At 43.2% G+C, this 24,896-nt stretch overlaps 1 protein-coding gene across 10 annotated transcripts in view; it reads left to right on the forward strand.

Moving 5' to 3' along the window:
• The first annotated feature begins 2,103 nt into the window (after nucleotides 1-2,103).
• Nucleotides 2,104-24,896, forward strand: part of LOC136104207 (anthrax toxin receptor 1) — a 197,486-nt gene continuing 174,693 nt past the window's right edge. For 2 of the 10 annotated variants that reach the window (XR_011740305.1, XR_011740306.1), the window contains exons 1-9: nucleotides 2,129-2,873; nucleotides 14,549-14,620; nucleotides 14,750-14,821; nucleotides 16,907-16,988; nucleotides 17,092-17,125; nucleotides 19,176-19,255; nucleotides 19,364-19,432; nucleotides 19,634-19,714; nucleotides 19,817-19,877. Coding sequence is in view for 8 of the 10 variants with exons in the window: in XM_065843342.2 (XP_065699414.1) it covers nucleotides 2,713-2,873; nucleotides 14,549-14,620; nucleotides 14,750-14,821; nucleotides 16,907-16,988; nucleotides 17,092-17,125; nucleotides 19,176-19,255; nucleotides 19,364-19,432; nucleotides 19,634-19,714; nucleotides 19,817-19,877 (712 nt within the window). In the remaining 2 variants the exon portion in view is untranslated. Of the gene's footprint in view, nucleotides 2,874-14,548; nucleotides 14,621-14,749; nucleotides 14,822-16,906; nucleotides 16,989-17,091; nucleotides 17,126-19,175; nucleotides 19,256-19,363; nucleotides 19,433-19,633; nucleotides 19,715-19,816; nucleotides 19,878-24,896 lie in introns of all 10 variants that reach the window. The other 8 variants (XM_071811969.1, XM_071811972.1, XM_065843342.2 and 5 more) reach the window with 7 other exon arrangements.

Here is a 24,896-nt window from a genome sequence, read left to right on the forward strand (position 1 = left end):
GGGGCACTAGCAGGGCGCCAGCCCCCCGTTCCGAGGGTTATTTGCGATTCGGGACTAATGGTGACAGTCGGTAGCTAGAGATAATCGCGGCGGTATCACTGCTTTCGCGTCCGCCCAACGAGCCTTAAAACATGCCCGCCTCACTAGGACCTCCTAGCCTTTGGAGAAGGCAATGCGGGCAGCCTACACTCTTTGCAGAGTAAGATGATTTATCAGTGATCAGAGAAAGACAATGCACATTATCAAGAAGTAGTTACAACCAATTTTTTCTTTGTAGTGCCTTGTTCTGCTTTGGAGACTCCCTCGAAGTCTGACACGTTATTTTACGGAACAGTCTGATGTTCACGAAGCACCGAGGGCATATGAAGCTACTAGCACGTCTATTTTGTTTTTAAAGGCCGCAGCGGCTGCGGGGGAGGACGGCTGCTTCGGGTAGGGGGTAACGAGGGCGGCCGGGATGCGGTGCCGGGGATGCGGCTCCCGGGGACCGTGCAAACTGCGGGCGCTAGTGGGCAGCGTCGAGGCCTAAGTCCGGCGGAGCGGGCGGAAGGGGGATTCCTGCTGCCCAGCAGCCGCTTGCTCACTTTTTGTGAATGTCACCAGCGAGAATGTGGGTTTCTTGTATTTCTCCATGATCTAAGTAATCGCTGGGTCTGAACTGGCCAGTGCACAAAAACCTTTAAAGTGGTTAGCTTAAGCAGCGCGTTCAACCTCTAGATGTGCATTGTTAAAATCGGGAGAGTGGCTGAAAACCGGTGGACCCTCTAATCTTTTCTTGGTAAGTCCCCGGCCGCCACCGCAGTTGGATGTTGTCTGAGCTCGGTCCAACACAGAAACAAAGAACTGAAACTGAGATGCTTCCCTCGCAGCGCAAACTTTACTTCAGATTTGCGTGCGGAAATCGACACCGCACAAAACAAGTGAGGGGCTCCTGGAGTGGGAACCGCGTCCGACGGGGAAAAAGCTCTGCGTGGCGGGGGCAGGCGCGCCGCGTCCACGCGTGTCCTTGTTGGGCGCAGATGGAAAGCACCCACCGGCTGCGTGGGGGCAGCCCCGCCGCCTCCCGACGGAGCCGCACAGCTACCGCGGAGCCGGCGCGGTCCAGGACAGGGCTGCCCACACTTCGCTCACACCCACATCCCGCAGCCCTTCCAGCTCCTCCCCGCAGGGCTGCGGACTGAGCCCCATCCGGGGAGTCCCTGTGCCCCCTCACCTACCAACTTTGTCGGGGTGGAGGAGGAGTTGTCACTTTCTGCTGTTGGCATGTAAAAGCGGTTCCTGGCTGGAACGTTATCGCTCGGCTTTCAGGGAGAAGAGGCCCCCACCGAGGCGGTGGGTGTTTGGGGGGCGGTACAGATGGGGCAGTGTGCCAGCACCCCACTGGGGATGGATTCCCCTCGACCTTGACTCGCGTTCAAAAGTCTCCCCCAAGAAAAAGAGAGAAATGTCTAGTCCCAACTCTGTCATGCAAAGTGACTCTTCTCGCATTTCTGCCTGTGGCTCTTTTCATTAATTAGGGACTGCAACGGGTGTGGGGGAGGGGAAAGCGGCTGGAAGCCACTAATTATTCAAACTTCGAAGACAGCATCCAGATGAGCTGGGTCAACTCTTTAGGGCAGTGCTTTGTAACCTGTGTGTATTAGGCTGGGAGTGATTATGCTACTGTGCAAAGCATCCATTAGCAGACTTCGTTTCATCATTACTCATTGCCCACAGATGTGTGCAGACCCCAGTGTGAGTAAACTAAGGTTTTTTACCACCGAAAAGAAACAATTTGTTGTGGCATGAAAGAGTTGTGAAAACCTGTCTTACCCCCAGGCAGTAACATTTTAAACTGAACTCATCTCCTACAATTCAGTTTTTCGTAAGTACCCCCTCTCGTCGTCCCCCCATCTCCCGTTTATCGCATGTTTTTGCAATGATGCTTATCATTTCTACAACTTCTTTCCGCCCCGGTGGCTAATACCCCCCGGCAAGAGGTAGAGGAGGATCGGCAGCGACGCTCTGGAGGCTGTTTCTCCTCTCGCCTTGGCTCCCCTCCCGCTAGCGACGGAGCCCCCGTGCCCCGCTCCGCTCAACCGTGCCCCAAGGGCAGCCGGCGCCAAGCCGCCTCCCGGGAGCAGCGGCGGGGGCGGCTGCGCTCCCTTCTCCGTTGCGGCTGCTACGGGCCCCGCGGGCAGCCCGAGAGGGAAGGAGGGAGGGAAGGAGAACGGGACGCCCGCCCTGTGCCTGCGGGGAGCGCCGGGGCTCGGGCGCAGCGGTCCCTAGCCTTGGTCCCCCGCTTTCAGCAGCCTTTCCCACCGTGGTATCCCGGAACAGGAAAGTCCCAGTTCAGCTTGCCCCCATAAGATCCTGTCTCCCTCCCCCTGATCCCCTCCCTCTGCCCCTTCCTGCCTCTGGTGCTTGCGAGAGGAGCCGCTACTCCCCGTGCGGGACGGGGCTGAGCTGCTCGGGGCAGCCGCCGAGGCGCCGGGGCATGGGGACGGGGCTCTGCGGACCATCCGGTCGGGCTCAGCTCCCAGCCCTGAGCCAGCAGTCCGTTGCCCGGCGGGCAGGGCTGCCTTGAGGCCGCAGGATTGAGTTGAGATTCTGAAGTTAGTGATTTTTTTTTCCCCACCCCCTTCTTCTCTTGGTGCTTCCGAAGAGCCCGTAAGGTCTACAGCGAGTGAAGTGAGAGACTGGGGGAGGAGAAAGAAGTAAGGAAGGGAAAAGATGGCGAGTTGCACGAACAGCGTGGAGAAAGCAGCGTTTTTGTGCTGCTTCTTGCTGGCAATGGGGAGCCTAACCTCCTGCGCCCGGCCGGAGGAGGACGAAGAGCAAGAAGAGCAGCGCTCTTGTCACGGTGCCTTTGATCTCTACTTCGTTCTGGATAAGTAAGTGACAGTTGCATTTAAAAACGTTTATTCACCCTTCAGTGCCTCCTTCTAGCAGCGAGGACGCTATTTCTCCTGTCTCCCCGGGTGTCTTCCCCTGCCTACCGTGGTGCCAAATGTGGTGTGCTGGGCAGAGTTGTTATTTTTGCTCCCCAAAACTTGTGTGTTTCGCAAGTGGTGCATTTTGGGGAGCACCGTGCTTTCTCCTACGTTAGTTGCACATGCAAACCCGGGAAAGCTGGTCGCCTTCAGGTTGTAGCCTGAGGTGCATGAGCTGTGAGCGCTGGGTTTGAAGGCATGTTGGTCAGCATCCCCAGCACCCTGGAGTTCGGTGTTTAGAGTCAGGCTAAGTGCAGAGATGTTTTCTGTGGGATTTAGCTATGCTAGAGCTGTGCAGACCTACCTAAAGTTAAGACAGGACTACTCATATGTAGTGGTTGCATTTTTACAGACCCCCTGTAAGGCTGAGTAGAAACAAGTTTTATAAAACTTCTTTGGAATTGTCTAAACCTGTGTTTGAGTTACCTATTAAAATATGTTGGCAAATACTTTAATATCATGTTATCCCAATTTAGGTATGGCCAGAGGGTATGGTTAAGCTCACATTCGTAGGCATGTTATAACAAGCACTAGCAAAGTAAGTAGTAAACTAGTGCACTTGTAGGTGTTTTTCGGAAGGCACAAATTTCTGTCTCTCCTGGTACACTGCTCTGGCTTAACAGCCATGGGTTAAACTTGATGAATAGTTAGTCTCCCACATACACTCACCGTGACTATTGTATTATCTAATATATCGTGGGTTACATATTTGACACGGTATTATGAAAGACTGAAGCCATTTTTTTTGTGATTCTTACCCATGAGCCACATATGAAGGCTGCATTGTTCTGTTTCCCAGCTGGGTTAACTGTTCAGTCCATCAGGCCTTCTGCACAGCCTGCATGAGGCAAAAAGCTACGGTCACTCGAGAGCCAGGATATTCACGTGTTCAGGAAGAAGAAAAAAAAGAAATGTCCTCAAGTAGTGATTCTGATTTTAAAGCAAAAGCATCTGTCTTCAGGCATTCTGCCTTTCTAGAAGGTGCACTAACACACCATGAGGTCATTGTTTTCTTTCACCATGGACTTGTTCCTGAAGTAACCGTCGTGTCTAGAAAGAACTCTGTGGGGGGCTAGTGTTAGTTCTCAACTTCATTCTCACCAGGGTTTCAAAAAGTGACTGGTAGTGTTGTTATGCTCACTTCCCATATTGAATTCCTTGTAACAATAAATGTTGGTGACTGCAATATGGTTTCTCTCTGTGACATGGTGTCTGTCTTCTACAGTGCAATATCCTTGTTTACAATGTCATTGTGTACCCCTGGCAATCATCATGCTGTGCTCCTATGCTAGTTTTCATTTGTAGATCAGAAAGCACTTTACAGGGGTGATTGCTGTTATCACTCATGTTGTATCTGGGGAAATCAAGTCAGAGAAGAGAGTGACTTGCTCGGAGTTACTGATGTATAAACCAATAGAAAGTTGACTCTGTAAGCAAGTTACTCTTCAGTATTGTGGATATGAAATAACATGTTTTCTTTTAGCAGGCCACTCAGTACAGTGATCCACTGGGGACCAGACCTGATTAAGGTTGAAGTAAAAGCCATGCACTTTGGTTCCAGTGGGGAAACTCTCTTTGGCTTCAGATGTGAAGTGAGTCTTTATAACCTTTGAGAGTTACACCACAGAGTTCTTCTTTGGCAAAAAGCTGCAGTAAAAGTTACTTGGGCCCTGGGTGGTTCTAGAATCCATCCTTGCTCCTACCAAGTCTGTGGCAATGTGCTGGCAAAGCTGTTTTTGGCCTCAGTAAGATTGCATTACAATCCATGTGGGTAATATTAGAGTGACAGATCTTAGGAGCCATAGGTCCCATGCTGGCTGAGGGTGTAGTTAGTCCCAGCTGCATTCTGTGACATCTGGCACAGCACAAAGAGCTTTATGGAGGCAGGGAGGACTGACTGAGTGGATAGACTCTGGATCTTGACACTTCATCAGAAAGGAGCTAAGATAATGCCTTTGTGTGGAGAAAGGTCAGACTATTCCTACTAGAGAGAAGGCAGGAAGCCGGTCAGAAGCAACTGGTCAAATCTGAAAATGCAGTGGACACATTTTTTTCAGAATTGGATCCATACTGGTACATATCTGGGAAGAATTCTGGCTCTAATTTCTAATGGGAGAATCCCCAGAGAAGCCCAGCCTTATACACCACAGAGTATCCCCACATGGCCTGGGGATTGTCTTCCTTCACTGGTGCCTTGCCAGTCTGGAGTTGGATGCATTCAGTCTTAATTAGCTGTCTAACAATAGGATTCAAGCATTGGCTCTGTGAAAACTCCAGGCTTTAATCCTGTGACCCTGTAGTGTGCTCTTCAGCTGCATGACAGTCCCTGTCTCTAAAGTCAGTCTGGGTGAACCAAAATGACTTTAAATCTGCTTTGCTTTGCTTCACCATAGAAAGATGTAATCTCACATCAGTAGGAGGCAGATTGGAATAAGACAACAAACCTTTCTCTTTATGCATGTAAGCACTGTGTGTTACTGCAATGACTTTACTGGAACATGATTTTTTCATTCTGCCAGGCAAAGTCTGTGGGGATTTAATCCTGCAGGCAACAACCATCAGATGGAAAAGATCATCTGCTGGTGAAGTTATTGGTATAATATATATGCTGCCAATTAGAAAAAGAAGCTTGTTTTTTTACTGTTTTTCTCTGCCTTAAGTTGATGGCAGCCCTCTATGTTAACTCCATGGGATAGGCAGGGTCAGTGAAGTGGAACAAAGTCTTGGATGGTCAAGAAGCTGGCACGGTGGAACAGAGAAGCAGGAGGTGTGGGAGGGTGACCTGCCACCATCCTCCTTAGGATTGTCTGACCATACCAGAGCCACATTAGGGCTGTGTTATCTCTGGAGATGGATGTTTATATGAGCAAATCTCTTGAAGCTACAAGAACTGGACACTTGCTGGCTGCAGAGGCAGCTGCTGAAGTCTGCAATTTGTATGTTGTACTGTGAGCTATGCAGGCTTGAGCTTATTTAGAGGTGTAGTGGAAGACTTTAAAGTATTCATACTGAAGCAGCAGAATGATTTCCGCTTGCAGCGAAGTCACTCCCTCTGCATGAGGTAAGGCAGTACACAGTGCAGCTGGCATACCCACCTCTCCTATGGCTAGTGGTAAGAACAAGTCACATGTGATATCAAAGATCTTGTTTATCTTTTAACAACCATAGGTCTTAAGCCCAATGTAATGGGTAGCTGAGTACTTTTCATTTGCTTTGGTTGCTTCTTTTACTTTGGTTGGCTGCATGCATCAAGAACTTTTTTGAGTCCCATCCCAAACTGCTGAGGACAGGTCCTCTTGGGGATTAGATTGCTTGACTATTCAGGTCTTGTAGTGGCATCCTCATATTTGTGTATGTAAATAGTTCCCTTTCATCCCTGCCTTGCTGTTAACATCCAGCTGTTGTTTGTAATCACATTGAAATGCACTTGCACAACAGAAAGGGTGAGTGACCTCTAGTGTTTTCTGATTATAACAGTGCCTGGTAGCATCATTATGATTTTTTATTAGTGCAGTGAATAGAAACCATTTTAAAATAAGGACTTAAATATCTGCCATAAATATCTGCTCCTGGTGATTCTTGACACGAAGGATCTGAGCTGCAGAGCTGTCTGTATTTTGTATTTACCAAGTATGAAGAAATTTCTTTGATTATTTTTTTGACTGTAGGACAGGATGGGAAATGAGGGGGGAAAAGAATGTGAGATAGTCAAAACCATTTTCTCTTTTTTCCTGCTGGGATGTTTGCTAAGAAACTGTTTGGATTTGGGGGAAAAATGGGCTGCACAGCCTTGGGAAAATGTTTCGTTTTTCCACAGTACAGACCATGGAAGTGCAAATGTTTCGAGTAAGGCTCTGTCTGATTTTCTTTGAGAGCAGTGATTCTAACTCTTTGGGGGAGGCTGGCCTAGCTACACTTTTCCCAACCTTCATCCTGAACTTCTGGATAGTCCATCTTCATGATACTCCTGTCTTTTGTCTTTCACATCATTTTTTTTTGCTTTGTCTCCCGTGTTCCCAAGAGCATCCTTGTCAACAACAGTGCTGGTAAAGATATGAGTACAACATGGCCAGTCAAACCTTGTAATCAATTTTCCAGTTGCCTCCCTTTAAACTTGCTTAGCCTCACTCTAGAGGTGAATGTCAAGAGTAGGAAGATGGTGGGGAAGAGCACAACCTCTGATTAGATGGAAAATTAGCTACCCTGTCCCATCTCCATCCTGATTTTTTGGTTTTGTTTTTTGGGGGACATTGTCTATGTCTGCTCCAACATCCCAAATTTCACCTTGAAAAGCTGGTTTTGTGGGGAAGGGAGGTGTTGGGTGGGAAGCACATTGATACTTCCTAGTTTGCTTTAGACAAGCCAAAAAGCCATCAGAAACAAGAGGCATTTCAGGTAGCTGCTATTTTGGACCAGCTTGTATCACTTTAAGGCAACTATAGTGAATTGCTGATCTTTAGATACCTTTTTTTTTCATAATATGCCATATTTAAAACAAACGAGAGTTTGGTAAATACATTTTGTGTCCCACTTCCCCTGTTCTCCCTTCCCCCCTCTCCACCCTGATTATTTCCTTGCCAATGACTTGAATGAATTTAGCACTCCTGAATTACAAGTGGGAGCAAGTATTTTTGGCTTTAGGGTCTAACTGTAGCCCTCTTTCTTTCTTCCTGTGTCCACATAGTCTCAGCTCAAGAGTGTTAGGATGGAGCTGGAGCTGTGGGAACTTCTGCAGCTTCCCTCTTCATGCTGTCTTGGTCCCATGCCATTCTGTGTGCTGGTTTTATGTTGTGCTTGAGTAGAAGAGTGTGGATAACAACAGTGTTGCGGTCTGAAATCAAACTGCTGGTGAAGACAGGTGCCTGAACATGTGTTCTGTCACCTAACTTAATTGCATTTGAAAATATTGTATTGGTTGACTTAAACCACTGTTTCTATTGAGACTGAGAGGAGTTGCTATCAGAATAAAAATATCAGTTTTGTTCCTTACATGGCATTAATTACTATACATGTATATTTTATTATAAAGTGGTTGTGTCTGTCTTCCTCCTTTTCAGTCTGATTCCCACGTCCCCCCCCTTTATAATGTAACCACTTCATCTACATGACACCTCTCATTCTCTCCAGCTGCCTGTAAGCAATAATCTTTGTTTTCAAAACACAATTTGTTGGTATTTTGCCTTTGCATCTTTCTTTGTTGTGGTTATATCACAGCCAGTGCTGTGGTTTTCTTACAACCAGGTATAATTGCTTGGAATGTTTCAAAGCAAATTTTTATTTGGCTTCACATGTACCTATGTTATTGGAACCAGGTTTTACTTGTTTGTATTTTGTCTGATATTATTCTGCCAGATTTGCCTTTTGGCAGGAAAGAAATAGAAAAAGGAAATCAGGAAAACCAATTCTCCTCCCCATTATCCCAAGAAAAAACTCCTTATAAAATAAGGCAAAACTAATGGGTAGTGGTTATTTGACATAAAATGTGTACAGTTAACAGGAAGAAAAAGCCATGGCAGCTTGTCATTGACAGTTTATTTATTCATGTAACTAAATCTGATTTATTTGGGGCTTGAGCCAAGGAAGTAAACCATAAGATTCCCACTGACCTAGAAGTCTGGTTTGTGTGCACTCAGTGATTGAAAATTTCATTACTTTTGTCTGAGTTTGCATCTCCAGTGCTGTTTTGAATTGCGATTTGAGTTTGTATGAGGTGTAGTAGGACTGAACCTTTTAATCTAAAATGTGGAGAAGACACATTAGCTCCTGTGAGTCATTAACAGCACAAATGCTGTATCTCCCTTCTCCTGGTTATCATTCGCACCTTGTTGTTATGGTGTGACTGGGACTGAGTGCTCTGCTTTGCTTCCTGCATTGTGCTGCAGAGGTCTGGGATGCTGAGAGTGGGTATTCCAAGCCTGGTGCTGCTCAGAGCAGCTCTGAAGCTGTACAGGGAGATCTGAAGTGGCTGGATGCAGTCTGAGCGTGGCTTCTGAACTTCACTGGGATGTGGTCTTCTGGTGGTTGGTTATGAAGCAACAGCTACAACACCAGGTGGATAGGATTTGTAGATTAGGTGGATTACTGTAGGAGTGATGATTTAAAGGAGTCAGTAATGCTACTCTAAATTTTGTCAGTTGTTTTATAGGAAAAAGGCTATCTAGAAAATTGATGGGTTTGGTCATGAAATCTTTTGGATTTCAATACTCTGAGCACTGTGCTTGTGGTGGTGGTCTAGGACTAAGAAATCCATTTTTCAGTCACTTCTCTGTATCTTCCCTTCCCCATTCTAGCCCTTGTCTTGTCCATTAATGTTACAAGTACTTTGAAGTGAGGACTGTCTCAGAATGGCTGTCTCTGCCAGTGTTTCTAATTGCCTCTGGAGCAGAGAATATAAACTAGCCCTTCCTTGCCTGGATGAATCACTCAGTCAAGGTCCTTTCCATGCTTGGAAGAAGAATTGTTTGGGAGAGGAAGATTCTTGTCAGTTTGAATGCTCTGCTATCTCAGAAGAAGGGAGCAGAGGGGTGGCTGAACATGCACGTGCATGTGTGAAACCACAATGAACTAGATGCCCAGGGTGTGCTTTTATTGCAGAGCAGTTATTTGCCACGTGCAAGAATTTTTCTGCTGTCCACAATGGGGTTGTAGCCACAAAGGGCTATCTTCAAATAACACTAAGTGCCGCATTTCTGAGCAATGGTCTGTGTAGAGGGCCATGGTTAGCTGGAGGGGATTGAGACTTACAGGGACCTGCAAATTCAATGGGTGTTGTACTCCCCTGACACCGTACTCAAACTGAACCCTGCATCAGTAATAGTGGATCTGTTTCTTGATCCAGGATCTCTGGACTTGCTGCCTTCAGCTTATCTGCAACAGAGGTAAGCGGGGGGGCAGGGAGGGAGGGGGCAATAGGACAAGGGGCAGCTCTGTATCTTCAAGGGGTGTCACTTTCACACTTTCAGCAGGGAGGAAAGGCTTTGGATCCTGTTGCCTTATCTCTGTGTACCTGCAGTAATAGAAGTATTTACTGTTTGGGTACTGCTGGGATATTAACTTTCATTGCTAAGCTGCAGGTCTGATATAAATATATATATATATTGCACCAGATTGATATGTATAGGCTCCTGATGGTGAATTTAGCTGGAACTGTGAATCACACGTCCTAGGACAGACACCTTACAACTGATCCTCCTGGTTTTTGTCTGAAGTAACTGGGCTAAAAAGTGGCATCCTATGTGCCAGGGTTGTGCTACTTGATTCCTCTGAGTTCTGGGTTCCACTGCCCCTAGGACCCTGTTAGGAAAGGGGATTTTGAGCCTGTCTTGTGCTTTATTGTCTTCTCAAACAGCAGTGAAATCCCACAGTTTAAGGCAGATATGACTCTAACATGCTCACTGTTTTTGTACTGACAGGGAGCTCTGCTAAGCTAGAAGGAGACACTGCAAAGTAAGCAGGAGCCAGAATCAAGCCCTGCAATCACATCACTTCCTTCCACCCCCAGAAATACTCAATGACCTCCTCTTTCCCCCTCCCATCAAGCAGTAGCAATGTGAAATTCAGGAAAACAACAGCAGCAGGAGCTGCAGCAGTAGCTGCTCCTCCGAGCTGCATCCTGAAAAGGCTGGGAGCACATTCCTTCCTATGTTGTGGTTTGCTGACTCTTTGTCTCATGTGTAACGGGAGTAGAGCTGATGGAGCAGGAACCGTGCTTGCAACAAATGGCTCCTGCGGGTTTTTTCACTTTGCTTGGGCCTAATCCTGATCCCAATTGCATAGGTATGGATCTGGGAAATTCTGGTATTTCCCTGGACCTGCTCCAGGTTTACCCCAGCGGAACTGGCGGCAAAAACAGGCCCTGAAAACTTTTCTGTGGTGCTCCAGCTGTCCACAGGATCTGTTTAGTGCTTTGCATTTTCCTTTGCCACAAGAGTTATGTAACCTCTGAGGGCTGGAACCTCACTGTCCCGCTTGACTCCAAAAGGCACACAAACTGTAAGCTGTGGGTCACTATCCACAGAGGTCTGTGGCTTGTGGGGCTTGGTACTTTGCAGAGAACATCAGGCTTGCTGGGCTACTTCAGTGGTGTGGGGAGTGAGCCCAGGGTTTGGCTGGGTAACAATGGCCATTTCAATTTATGTGAGGGTTTGAACCAGGTAGCTGATGAATCAAAGCAGGAAATCTGTAGGTCATGAGCCGACAAGATAGGCCTGACTTCTTTGCAAACAACCACAGTGCTGGCTTGATATGTCCATGGGTACAAACCTCCACAGCAAGATACATAGGATTCCCTGTCTGCATCACTTCCCATGGCTTTTCCTAGTTGCTGGTGAGGGTGGACAAGTGCATTGCATGCCCAGTGCTTTTTCTGCATAGCATTGGTCTTTTCCGTGCTTCATTTATTCTTTCCTCTTTATTCAGAAATCCTCACAGTTTCTCTGAAATTTTACAGGAGTGTATCATTTGGTGGCCAAACAGGCTAGGCAAGGAATCTGTTTGTGGTTATTTACTGATTGACACTTTGGGACAAAATGCCAACTCTGTCCAGGGTTCCTATTAGCACAGGTATGCTGAATAAAAGGAGTTGTTCTTGGTTACTGTAAAGTTCTAAGGGGAAAAAACAAAAGCACCGAAACTGCTGTAAAAATCATGCTGTGTGGATGTCCAAGAGTAAACTGTAGTGTAGAGCCTCACTGAAAGACCCTGTGCTTTCTTCAGGCTTGGTAACTGTGGAGTTAAAATTGAGTGTGGCTTTCAAGCACTGGCCATGGTCAGAAAGGAACTTAGGGTATGCTTGGGACCTCCCACTCGCCGTGGGAAACCAAGGCATAAACTTCCTAGTCTGATCCAACCATGAAGGGCAGCAACTTAGTTATGCTGGCAGCAAAAGTGATTCTGCAGTGTGAAAGATAATATCCCAAAAGCAGCTTCTGTTTGTTAGTGTTGGGAGTAATACTTGACAGCATTTGTCAACTTAGTATATAATTTAGCGAACATTTTATTGTTGCATTTTTTTGTTCATTCTTCCACTAAAACTGGCATTGCTCATGGCATGGCATTGGGCTTCTGGGGCAACAGATGAAACTACCAGGACAAACCCCAGATGCCTCCAAAGTGTATATATATGAAACAGCAAATAAGAGGACTTTACAAACAGGGATGTTTAAAGGTGAGCTTGGGTGGGAGAGGGGGGAAATCAAGTTTTTCTGTAAGCCAGGCCACCCTCTCTGATCTTCATGAGGGATTTGACATGAGCAGCCTTGGTGGCATTTGGACACCATTTGCAGTGGTAGGTGACACACCTGTGCTTGCAGCAGTGTGGTAGGGAAAGTGATTAAGTGCTGACCATTTAACTGGTACTCTTTATGTGGGATTTTGAAACAGTAACATATCCTGACTAGTATTTTTGTCAGGCTTTGACACTTCCCAGTTGATAGATGGGGGTCTAGGCTCTTTCACCAAACTGTTCTTTGCCTGAGGGGTAGATATAGAAAGAAAAAAGGGAGGGGGGGAGGGTGGAAGTAGTCTGATAGTCCTAAGAAGTTACTGGAAATGTTGATTCATTGCTATTATAAAGAAAATTCACTGCTTTTTTTTTTTTTTTTTTTTTTTGATTACATCAGTGCCTCTGCAGCTGGCAGTAGAAATTTGATACCTCATCCGAAATAGGTCAGTCTTTTCCAAGAAAGTCACTGTGGCTATTCTATGTAGGGAAGTGATTCCATTGGAAATTGCAGGAAGTGGATTTAAGGGGGATGGAAAGCTTGGAATGAAACTGAAAGTAGAGGGGAGGAAAGAATAAATAGGGGAAAAAAAATGGGAACTGTAAATGTATCTTGCATAGATTCAAGGAAAATCTATTTGTGTTCATCATGTTTAAAGTTTGGCCTATGACTTTCAGGAAAATCCTGGAGAATCACAGATGTTGAGCTGCCTCAGATCCCTTTTGGAAAAGCAGTCTCTAAAGTACATACCTCGCATCAGTATGAATTATTTTTTTAATGAAGAGAAAAGGACTCCTTTGTTAATAGTGCCAGTGCCTTTCATTGGTGCCATTCATGAAAATACAAATATGTTACTGCGTTGAATGTATAAATCGGAGATTGCAAAGGATCCCAACCCTTGGTTTGAGCTGTCCTCCCAGTACTTTGTTGCCTTCTCTCAGTGCCTGGCAATTTCATAATTTTTTGACAACCAGTTTATTCTGCAAATCAATCACCAGTTCTTCAGAAAAGGGGTGCAGAGTTACATGAGCAAGCTTATCCTAGCTTATATACTTCAGGGCTCTCCTTTTGATCCTTGTCACTTTTTCTTCTCCTCCACCAACACTGTTGCAGGACAGACAGTGCCACACACAGGCTGCTGTATGCTGATCTGTACCTGATGTACAGGCGCAGGAATGACTGACATAGGGTTGCTTGGAAAGCCCATAGTAGAACTGAGAATTGTAATACAGGATCTTTTTTTTTTTTCTTTTCTAATACATTTACACAGAAAAATGTCTATCAGCAGTTAGAGGAAAACTGCTGTTTCACATTAGTTAAATTTCAGATTTTTTATTTTTTTAGTTCTATGTCAGCCCTTGCAACCCTTCTGTATGTACTGTTGTTTTATCTTTCTGGCTAAGGCAACTGATAAATGAGTTTGCCTGGCAAGGAAAGCAAATGAGCTGCTCTTTCACAAACACTGCAGACCTAGGCAGGGCTTTTAAAGCCATTGACTTCTAATGATTTTAACCTTTTTTAATGGCTTGAAAGTGTATGACATATATTCACACAGTACAAATTGCCTTTCGTTTACTATAGAGTTGCTGTGTGCAAGGCTCTGTTTGAAGTATGAGTCCCACCAGACTCTGGGGGTCCCTGAGAATGTAAGACTAAGCAGAAAAAAGCCAAAGCCAGGGAATGACAGTAATACAGTTTTATATATTGGGAATTGCAGCACAAATATGTACATTTGTGTATGTAAGTAAGCTGCCCAAGTTTTCACAAAAAACCTGTAACAGAGCCAGGGGTTGACTGTCCAGAATGCTAGTCCAGAAAATTAACTACGAGTACTGCCTTTCCCTTCTGAATTGCTTTAAAAGCTTTCTCTTTTGAAACAAACAGTAATTCATGGAAACAATCTCCCACGCATTCTGGAAGAATAGAAGATCAGTCAAGACTTTCTGTGTGGCTGCAAAGGCACAGCTGTGCTCTAGGAAAGTAAATCTTCTAGCAGATGATTTGGTAAAGTCAAAATTAATTACACTAGAAGAAAATATTTACATTTTATGTTATGAAAGGAACAAAAGCAGATGGAAGAGTTACCAAACTTGTTTCAAAATTGTACGGTAAACCATTTCAGACCTATTTCTACTTTTCTTTCAGTCAGCATGTTTTGTCATGGTGGTTCCTGTTACAGCTTCTAACACAACTGCTGCAGAAGCCTCAATAAAGTTAGTTGCCTCATTTCCATAGACAGCTGTGTAACTTGTGCCCCTCACTACCTTTGGTGTAGCCCACACTTAAAATTCAGAACGGGACAAGGAATTTTGCTGTGCAATAAGATTAATGTAATCAGTTATGTTTTGTATACAGGTCTGGAAGTGTCAGAAATCATTGGACTGAGATTTACTCTTTTGTGGAAAGCCTAGCTGAGAAGTTTATAAGGTAAAGTTTTCTTAAGATGATATTTGAATTTGCTATATATTTAGTTTATATTTTCACTCAGTGCTTCTCAGCAAAAGAAAATCTGCTGAATAATGTGTGTCATGGATCTGACTTGTTCTTCTGTTTCAGTCCAATGTTGCGGATGTCTTTCATCGTTTTTTCTTCGCGAGGCACTACAGTCATGAAATTAACAGAAAACAGGCAAGTACTCCCTACAGCTTTCATCCAGAAATACCCTTCTTCCCTCCTCTCAAATAGCAAGTGGCCCCAAGACCAGAATTCAGAGCTCTGTCTTGGTCAAATTCGGGGACTATCTGATATTTTTTCCACCATTCCCAACTGTAAGAGGACTCAGAAGGCCTTTGGGTCTTCCATTAATATTTTGGTTTTAGCCTTATCAGAGAAAAGCAGCACTGGGCTGTCTGTTCTTTATCACAGTATTTTGGGGAGAAGATGCATTTTCAGTTGAGGACTCATGTACATCCTCACTATCCCAAACTACCCAAATAAGGGACATTTTTGTGTAAGAGACCTCAGACCCTGAGCTGAGGAACAGAAGACTGTATGGAAGTCTCACAGTGCCCTTTGAAGTGGCTCAAGGTCCTGAACTTTATACCAGCAGCCAACTGTACCCAGCGCTGGAGCACTGCCTTGCCAGGCTATCACACTCCTCTTCTGGGATAACTTCAAGCAGCACGCATGCCGGAGGTGGTTTGCACAGCTAGGGAACAGGTGTCTTAAGAAAAAGAGTCTGAGGCTGGAGCAAAATTCTTGTAACCAATTTCACAAACAAATCCTCTTTTCTAAGAAAACAAACCAACCCCCAAAAAACACCACCAAAAGACACACACGTGCACACACACACACACACACAAATATTTGGTTTAATTTGCCTCACACAGAGAAATCCCTATCATGGAGGTATTTCTAAGTGTTTCCTTTCATTTCAGCTTTAAACCCTTGGGTTTGCTCCTGCTTCTATCTGTGTGAGAGGACCTCAGTAGTACGGTGCATCCTATAAATAAAGGGGACTCTAAAGCGGTCTTGAAAGAAAGCTCCCCGCACACACCACCATATTTTGTACTCCAAGGCCTCACCCAAAGCCAGAAACTCTGCCAGTGGTCTTGCACTTCTCCTGGCTCTACTGAGTTTTGGCTCAGATCTCCATCTTGTAGCTTGGTGACAGAGTTCAAATTTGCTTACTTCTTCTAGTTGGATTTGCCCTTTGTAATTTGGAAAGTAGACAGGAACCCCGTGGCAGTATGTCGAACACGGTATTAGAATGTTCCCTCTCCTGAACTCCTGTTCTCTGTGTGGATCATAGTATGTGTCTTTTCTGCTCATCTTACACTTTAAAAGAGTAAAAACGTGCTTTTTGCCTAACGGATGTCTCCAATCCCAGCTCCTAATTTCACCTTTGTCTTACATAGACTCCTTTTTCTTCTGTAACTGGGGTTGTGCCACCTAAAGTGCCTAGTTGCACAATAGAGCTTAGAGAGGCTCAAACTATATTTGTAGTAAAAGGATGCCACATAGCATCTAGGACTGATGTTTTGACTTCCTACATGTTGTCTATTGAGTACTTGTTTTGTGAGTTGACGTTATTTGTGTTCCATCAATATATAAAAACTCTGTGGCAGATCAGCATCTTTCTGTGTTTGATCCTCTTGGTTACCAGGTATGTGTGTGTGGAGCAAGCAGCGATGCAACAGCGGCCATGGTATGAAACTCCAGGTCTTACAAGGAAGCAGTCTTTACCCCAGAAAGTTTGATCAGTCCATGGTCTGGGATAAGAAATTCTCATCATTCTCATCCTATTCTCTTATCTTTTGGCCTCTGTCTTAAGAAGGGAAAAGTCCTAATCCCAACTGTCCTGATGATTGATTGAATATGGAGGTTTTTATTTGTCCAGTTTTCATGACAGAGTCATAAGCTTTTAAATTCTCCTTCTGTCTGCAGTTTGTCAGAGATTAATATCTGGCATTTGCTTTCTTCTATCTTCTCCAGCCTGACAGTGTACCAGAATGAGGGAGCAGAGACAGAATTGCACCCTTAAAATGTGTTAGCCCTAACTTTGCATTATATGTCCATTTTTGTGCTCCCATGTGTGTTTGGCTGAAAAATTGTGGGTTTTGAAAAATCTTGGATGTACCAATGTTTTAGTTAGGATGTATGCACTCTGTGCAGTGTGGTTACAGAGTGCATAGTCTAGCTGTGGCACAGGAATATCTCAACAGAACTTTAAGTAAAATCGGGTTCTTCTGTATTTTTTTTTCTTATCCAAAGGGAAGCCATAAGACGAGGGCTCGACATTCTTCAGTATGAAGTGCCTGGAGGAGACACATTCATGCATGAAGGATTTAAAAGGGTATACATCACAGTACCTCCTTTCTTTGATTTATATGAATTAACTTTGCTTTGATTGCTGCTGCTGAACCTAAGAGCTAACAATGTTCTACACTTTGTTGCAGGCAAATGAGCAGATTTACCATGAAACCTATGGAGGTAGGCATTGTATATGACTCATGTTATATATCTGCATTGAAAAGACAGGGATGATAGTTTTTTGTATGACCTGCAGTAAACCCGCTGAGAGAAGTGTTGGAGAAGGAATTGGTGTTACACAATCACTACATTCCATTTTGACTACAGCTCTACTTTTAAATGCATGATTCATGGTTTATTAAGACCAGAGGAGACCATTATGATCACAGACCTGACCCAGTGCAGAGTACAGACCAAAGCATTACAGCCAGAGCTGCTCATCCTGCACCCAGGGGACAGGAATACCCAGAGTTTCCTTGCCACTCTGTCCTGATACACTCAGCTCTGTCTGCCTTGTGTGCCTAAGTCCTTGTTCTCATTAGTGAAGGTACAAATAGAGTCAGCTGAGGTTTTCGCATTGGTGTGGATGATTGGAGATCAAATTTTGTGTTCCTAAATGTAAATTTTGACTAAATTTCAAGAAGGAAATATATTTGTGTTTCTTGTTTTGTTGGGGTGTGCTGGTTTTGGTTGTTTTGGTTGCTTTTGGTGGTGATTGTTTGTTTGTTTGTTTGTTTTTTCCTCCTGTGCCAAAAAAAAGGTCTAATCACTTAGACTGAATGCTTCTTACCTGATTTGTACCCTGGTGTGATATTGTTATCATTTGTGAGCTGATGATTTCTTTGGCAGATGGAGAAATGGGTCAATGCCTTTTTAATAAAATAGGCTGTGAGTGCAGAGTCTTCAGCAGCAACTCTGTGTGGCTTCTTGGACACTTCTGCCTCTGAAATCAAGAGTCCTGAAGAGTCCAACTGAAAACTATTTTAACTGTTCATAACCTATAGCTAGGAACTAATCAACTGTTCTCTAAGTTGATTAGGAAGGAAAAAGGAAGATACAAGATCTGGATCCATAGGCTAAAATATCAAGGAAGAAACAAGTGTTCAAAAGAAAACAAAACAAGATCTCTAATTTTACAGCTATTTTCAAGCATGTTGAGCGGGGGGAGAGGGGGGGGGGAATCCAAGCTATTTCCTCCCTCCCTCCACCCCCCACCCCGCCCCAAGTTGCAGGTCATTTTTTTAAGATTTATGTCTGTGTTTGACGTGACATGGGAAGGACTGCATGGCATAAGAAACCTGTCAGAACCAATCAGTCTTTCATTTTAGACAGTATGGGGAAGGACACTTGAAATTGTAACGGATTATTTTGAAAAAATAACAAATACTTCTGTGAAAGTAGCAAGTATGTATGTTAGTTCCTTTGCTTAAGAACTATTGAAGGAGAATTGAACTGTAGTTTGGACATTAAGTTGGTGTGATTTTGTTAACATGTTGCATTTATCTAGGTAACATTGTATTCTATACTGTGTTACATATATAGCTGTCCAAAGTCTGTGCAACCTTTCCACTTAAGTTTACCTGGGATGTGAAATGTCTTTATCGCAAGCCATGATTTTTTTCCAATGGACCTGATCTTAAGGTTTTCACGTGCTCAGAATTCCTGTGAACCTCACTGACAGCTCTTGTTGCTCGAGAAGTGTAGGAACTCCCCTATAGAAGCACATTTTGTGCCATGTTCAGTGGAGTTGTCCTTTGAAAGTCTGTGGGGGGGAAGGTGGGATGGCAGGTAAGTTCCTTCTGCAGAGACCTTTCCTACCACAATCTCTGGGCAAGGTTTGTGGAGAGACATGCTTCTCAAGAGAAGAGAGGAACCTCTCCCTCTCTGCAGATCTGTTTTGCCATTTCTCCACACAAAGGGTCTAGATATAATCTTGGTGGGTGCTGTATTTTATTCAGAACACAGAAGTTTGTGTATGGACCTTGTTTGAGCAGTTCCTCCCCTTCTGTGTTGTTTGTGATATGAAGATGCACAGGTTTTGCCTTATTGTGTGTTGTTATGCATCTGACCTTCAGCTGGTGTATCTCCAATAAAGTCCATGCAGTGCTTAGAATCTGGCCTTACAGTTTTGTACTTATTTGTCAGCAAAAAAGAATGCCCTGCTTCAGAATTTCTTTTCATTGCTGAATCTTGTCATACATATGGAATCTGTTAACTATCCTCCATGCAGGCGTTCGGACGGCTAGTGTGATTATTGCTCTGACGGATGGAGAATTGCAAGATGTTCAGTTTTATTATGCAGAACAAGAAGTAAGTCACCTTCACGTTTACCCAAACTAGATTATGTCAAACCTGTAGGCGTTTATTGCTGCCTCCACTGATTATATGGCTTTGCACTTAATGGCAATTTTTTTTTAGGCCAATAGAGCAAGAAGCTTTGGAGCTATTGTCTATTGTGTTGGAGTGAAAGATTTCAATGAAACTCAGGTAACTTTTGCTTTCTTCTTGTTTTGTTTTTTTTGTTATATCAGTGCACAAGTAACAGCATCAGATGAAGGCATTTATTTAATTACTCGAGGCATAAATCATTTCATGTCAGTATGATGTCTTTTAGCAAGTATGAAAGGACCCAGTTTTGTTCACTGTAATTTTGTTTTCCTCATGATTTATGATTGTCTTTCTTTGCAGCTGTCAACAATTGCTGACAGCATCGATCATGTTTTTCCAGTTACGGGAGGCTTTTATGCCCTGAGAGGAACCATTGATTCAGTAAGTTGGATATTCTGAAACCCAGAAAAGGACACCCTTTCCTGCCTTAGTAAAGCATAGATAAAAACATTTACTGAAAATACAATTATCTAAATCTTTTAGATTCTCAAGAAATCTTGCATTGAGATCCTAGCGGCTGAACCATCGAGTGTTTGTGCAGGAGGTAAGTTTCCGCAGGAAATATGTGATAAGGCACATGAATAACAATGATGAAATGTCAGTAAATGCTGAATGTGGTGTTGAAGCTGAAGCCTGTGGATGTGTTAGAGCGTCCCCTCAGGCCATGGCTAAAGCCCCATGTGTTCCTTCTTACTTGAGGAAAAAGATTGTGCCGGTGAACAGGTAGCTGCTGCAGCTGAATGCCAGCATGGAGAGTTGGCTGGGGTAGCACTTGGGGAACCGGGGATACTGCTTTTCAACATATCTGAGAGAAGGAGGAGACAGAAGTGATGTAAAGCCAGACTGACAGAGGTGCTTTGGGGTTTAGAGGTGACGTCTCACAAATTTCTGGAAAGACTGTGTTCCTGGGATCTGCTAGGACTTGTCAGCAGTTAGAACAAGATTTTGCAAAACATTCACAGAAATCTCAGGTTTATTGAACCAGATATAATTAACTGTAGAGGCCAAGGTACCTGATGTGTTTTCCAAAGTAATAATGTTTTACTTATTTACAATGAAAGCACTGTTAGCGTATATGGTAAACATGAAGGGATCCCCAGAGGAGATGTTGATAATTTCATGCCTTTCATGTCTAGTATATTTAACTTGGATTTTTTTCTGGTTTACATTAGCAATTCCCTTGCTGTGTTTTTGTCTGTTTAAGAGGGTATTGCAGCAGAGTAAGAGTGACACCATAAGTTTGCTGGAAGGTACAGTTTATAGCATGGTTATTTAGACCCGATGTTTACTGTCTTGTGTTCCTTTCCTTATACACTATAAAAATAAAATAGCAATGATGCATGAAAGTTGACCTTGAAAACAGATAAAAATAGGAAACCCAGGAAAAATCTAATAAATATCAAAGAGAAGACAAATAGTTCACTCTTTATTTCCACATATTGATCAGAACATGATTTTGTCCTGAGTATTTCAATTTAAAATGAAATATCATTGTGTCTTTTGAATTATTCCTAAATTTATAATTGTGACTTAGACTTCTGTGATAAAATCTTGTCTGTGAAGAAATTAAAAAAGGAATGATTTTGCTCTTGAAAATCTCTTTGTGGAGTTGATAAAGAGGCAATTTAAAAGATTTGTCATTTCAAAGCTTTTTTATTTAATCGTAATAAATTCTTTTCTTTCTTTTTTTTTTTTTTGCTTGCTTATTGTATACCAGGCTTTTTGTGTGTGTGACAGCTTATTGCAAGCTTTCCTGTTCACCCAAAATTGCATTTAGCAACATGAAAATGCGAGTGTTCCAATACGAGAGATTTCAGTAGTGTTCTTGTAATTGTTTGGAACAATGTTGAGAATATTGGAAAGCTGAATTTGAAACCGCTTTTTCAAATGGAAATTTGAAAATGTTTTTCTAAAGTATTTGAGAAAATGGATATGTTTCAGCAAAAAGTCAAATTGTCTCTTTCGAAAGGAATCTGTTTGATTCCTGATTAATGAGATTTAACCCCTTCAATTTTTGCCAAGCTGTCTAGGCAACTGATTTATCATAAATGTTATTAGAAATATACAATTTAAAATAGTTTGCCCTCCTTAAAACAACAAAAAAAACCCCACAAGAATAAACCCTATTGCATTACTTGCATCTGTAAAAATTTTTCAGTGTCTTTGTGGCTTTCAAATCAGACTAATATAAATAAGGTAGAACCAGCTTCTGTGTATTGTTGCTGGTTCAGCAATATGCAGGCACTTTTTTCAGTTAAATTCTGAGGTTGGGTCTGTCCCCGTTGACAAAGCCAACAAGGGCTGGCGCGTGGCAAAGTGTGGTGCCGAATCACCAGGGCATGAAGACTTTGATTTCACGTGCTTGAAGCTTTCCTTTTAGCAGCAGGGAACTTGAAAACAGGAGGAAGACAGAACTGCAGCTCTGAGTGGTGCTCTGAGTGGTACATACTGCTCTTGTGAGTTAAATGGTCTTTAGCATGAAGAATCAGGCCTCTAATAGCTATATGAGTCTAGTCCTGCAAGCTTTATCTGAAATGATCTCCTGCAAGAGGTTTTACAGTGTGAAGCTGCAAATATTTACACTTGTGCTTGGCTTTATCCTCTGTTGTCCTACTTACTTCAACATAGCCAGAGGTTCATCTTTAAAGCTGTGTGCACCACTGTCTCCTGGGATTGAACAACTTCTTTTTATGTTAGTGTGAATCTGGATCCTGAATCTAGTTCACTGGTCAGTCATAGTTCTACTCTATATGTAATGTGATTTATTTGTAAATGTACTTCATTTGGATTTTAATGCAAAAAATGCTGAGGCCTGTGAAGTCATCTCAGTATTTTAATGCATTTTAAATTCAGATAATTACTAAAATGGTTTACTGATAATGTATAGGTAAGATACATAGCCATTAGATCCTACATAAAAATATATATACACCTACATTTAGAACTGGCTGAAAATTAGAACATAACACTTTCTAGGAATGCAATATTATTTCCCCCCACCCTTTTTTTTTTTTTTTCCTAAGCTAGGAATTAAACAAACAAACAAACAAAAAGACATTCAAAATTGTGATGGAAAAATAGGCCTTTTGAAAGAGTGCAATATATTATCACACTTTCCAGCCAATGGAGCTTGCTTGTTTACAGCCTTGAAATGTGGCTATGACTGTGCTTTTTGAGTGAAACTTATCTGAGTGAGGAGGTTATAATCAGTTTGGCTTTTATTTAGCATTATTACTGATTTTTAGAATCTGATATGAGATCACGAGGGCTTTGTGTTGCTCAGTGAAAGCCAGTCATGCTCAAGGCTTAAAACAGAGTCTGACCCACTCCCTGTAGCTGCTCTTGCAGCTCGTAATTACTACTGTGTTGGTGATTACTGGTGATCTTGGCTTCATTTTTGACTTGCCAGAGGTTTAGTAGAATGCTGATGAAACTACTCCCATGCGGTGACAATTCCAGTCGGGACTCTAGCTCTCTGTGACGAAGCTATCTAGCAAGTCCCTTTACAAATTGATTTCGTCACATTGTGACAACTGTCTGATGCTTAATGCTTTTTGACCCTGCAAATTCATCATCCCCAATGCGGAGCAATGTAGTTGAGTCCTTCCTGCTCCCTCTGATTTAAAGCGACCAAGACATGCAGCCTGTAAACAGGCTATCAGTGCAGAATTGAAGGTGCTTCATATCCTGTTTGACAGCATCATTGCTTTGATTATGCTTACGGTACGCAGATGTGATTGAAAGGTTTTGTTGGATGTGGCATCCTACTGGCCACATCAACTACCAGGTGTGGATGCAAGCCGTCAGCTTCTCATCAGAGTCACAGAAGCGAAGCCGACAGGGCAGCCAGCGCACACCAGTTTCAACCTACCATCTCGCTGCCAGCGCTGCCCGGTTATTTCAGTGCTGACCTTTTTCCCTTCGCTGTCTTGTCAAAAGCTACAATCTATGATCTGACAGTAACTAAGGAAGAAAAGGACGCAGCCAGAGCCAGGGCGCAAAATTAAATGGAATTAGCCATTTCAACAGACCATCATCCAACACATTTATGCTCTGGAGCATCCGAAGGGGCAGACTTCTTAACAGCAACAACCAAATCCAGTACCAGCTGTTCATATTTCCATGCAGGTCTGGTATTGAAACTATATTGTCATCTTGTGTTGCTGGACAGGTTGTTCACAACTGACTGTGCAGAGTGGCAGTGACTGTGAAAAGGAGGACAGGAGAGGTAAACTGTCTTGACAAGACTAAACTTCTATATGTAGCTTTTACCTTTGATGTTTTGTGTTGAAAGTCTTTTACTTACTGTATCTTTTTAAAACCACTGAAAAAGCTTTCAGCTAAGCCTTTGTGGCTGCTGCCTTTGAAGACCATTAGTTCAGGAGAAGGGAGGAAAACAAAAAACCCTAAGTGCAGTTTTGTTTCAGCAAGCTTCTTTTAATCTTTTTTTCTTCTCAGTTTTTTTATTATTGTCATCTTATCTGGGTGTTCAAGTCACTGTGGAGTGGGCTGGCTGTAAGCATGCCTGGGCTAATGCCTGGTCCCAGGCAAGCAGCTCTGGCAGGTGGACGAAAGCCTGGTTGCCCTCAGCTGCTGGCCATGACTCTCAACTCTGCTGGCAAAAACCAAATGGGGATGCTCATCAAGAACAACCCTCAGCGTATCATCTGGGTTAGAAGTGGAATGGCTCAAAGCATGAACCAGGCTTAGAGTAACTCTAGGTACTTACTGGAATAAGAAGCAGCTGAATCTGCCCTACAGTCGATTTTTATTTGTTTAAAGTTCTCTCCATCCCCAGTGGAAACCAGTAGATATAACTATTCCCTTAAAAAAAGAGGTCAAATTGTAGTGTTGGTTTTCTGTGTTGAACTTTTGATATGCCTGATGAAGTCTCAAATTTGATTATCTTTCTTCAGCAAAGTGCAAAATGTGTTTCACTTTAGTATGCACTCCAGTAGATATTTTGTTTTTCCCTCTCTCAAAATATCTTCTCTAATTCTTGTGTCTCTTGCAGCCTATGTCAGTTCAGAGCGCTGCTCTGTGGGAAAGTTAATGTGAGGAAAACCAGATTGTAACTTGTCCATGCCCTTGTCCAATTCACCCAAAGTTGCATTAGACCTCAGTCCAGTGAGAGTGTGTTTTTGGCAAGGACAAACTGTTTGTATGGGAAAGTTAAAGCACTTCACATCCTCATGCTAGCTTGCCTTGCAGTAACTTGATACTGAAGAGCAGGCACGCCAAGCTGAATATGTATTTCAGCCATCTTCGGGCCTCATGTTCTGTTATGCAATAACGAGTCATTTCTCTGACGCATACAAATAACACGGCTGTGCCTTGTATGAAATGTTATCAAAAGTCAGATCTTGCATCACTAAAAATCAAGTATTGCTCCCTTCAATTCTATCAACATTGTTTTCCGCTCATTTTTAGTATGTTTGTCAAAGTATAAACGATAATGCACATGGACTTATTCATGGTTTTACTTGCTGCTAGTGGAGAACTTCTGTGTAGTTCATTCTTATTTTTCTGTGTGTAGCCAGAAGATTAATTGGTCCTGTATTGT

This window comes from Patagioenas fasciata, chromosome 8 (assembly GCF_037038585.1).
Source record: "Patagioenas fasciata isolate bPatFas1 chromosome 8, bPatFas1.hap1, whole genome shotgun sequence".
Lineage (NCBI taxonomy): Eukaryota > Metazoa > Chordata > Aves > Columbiformes > Columbidae > Patagioenas > Patagioenas fasciata.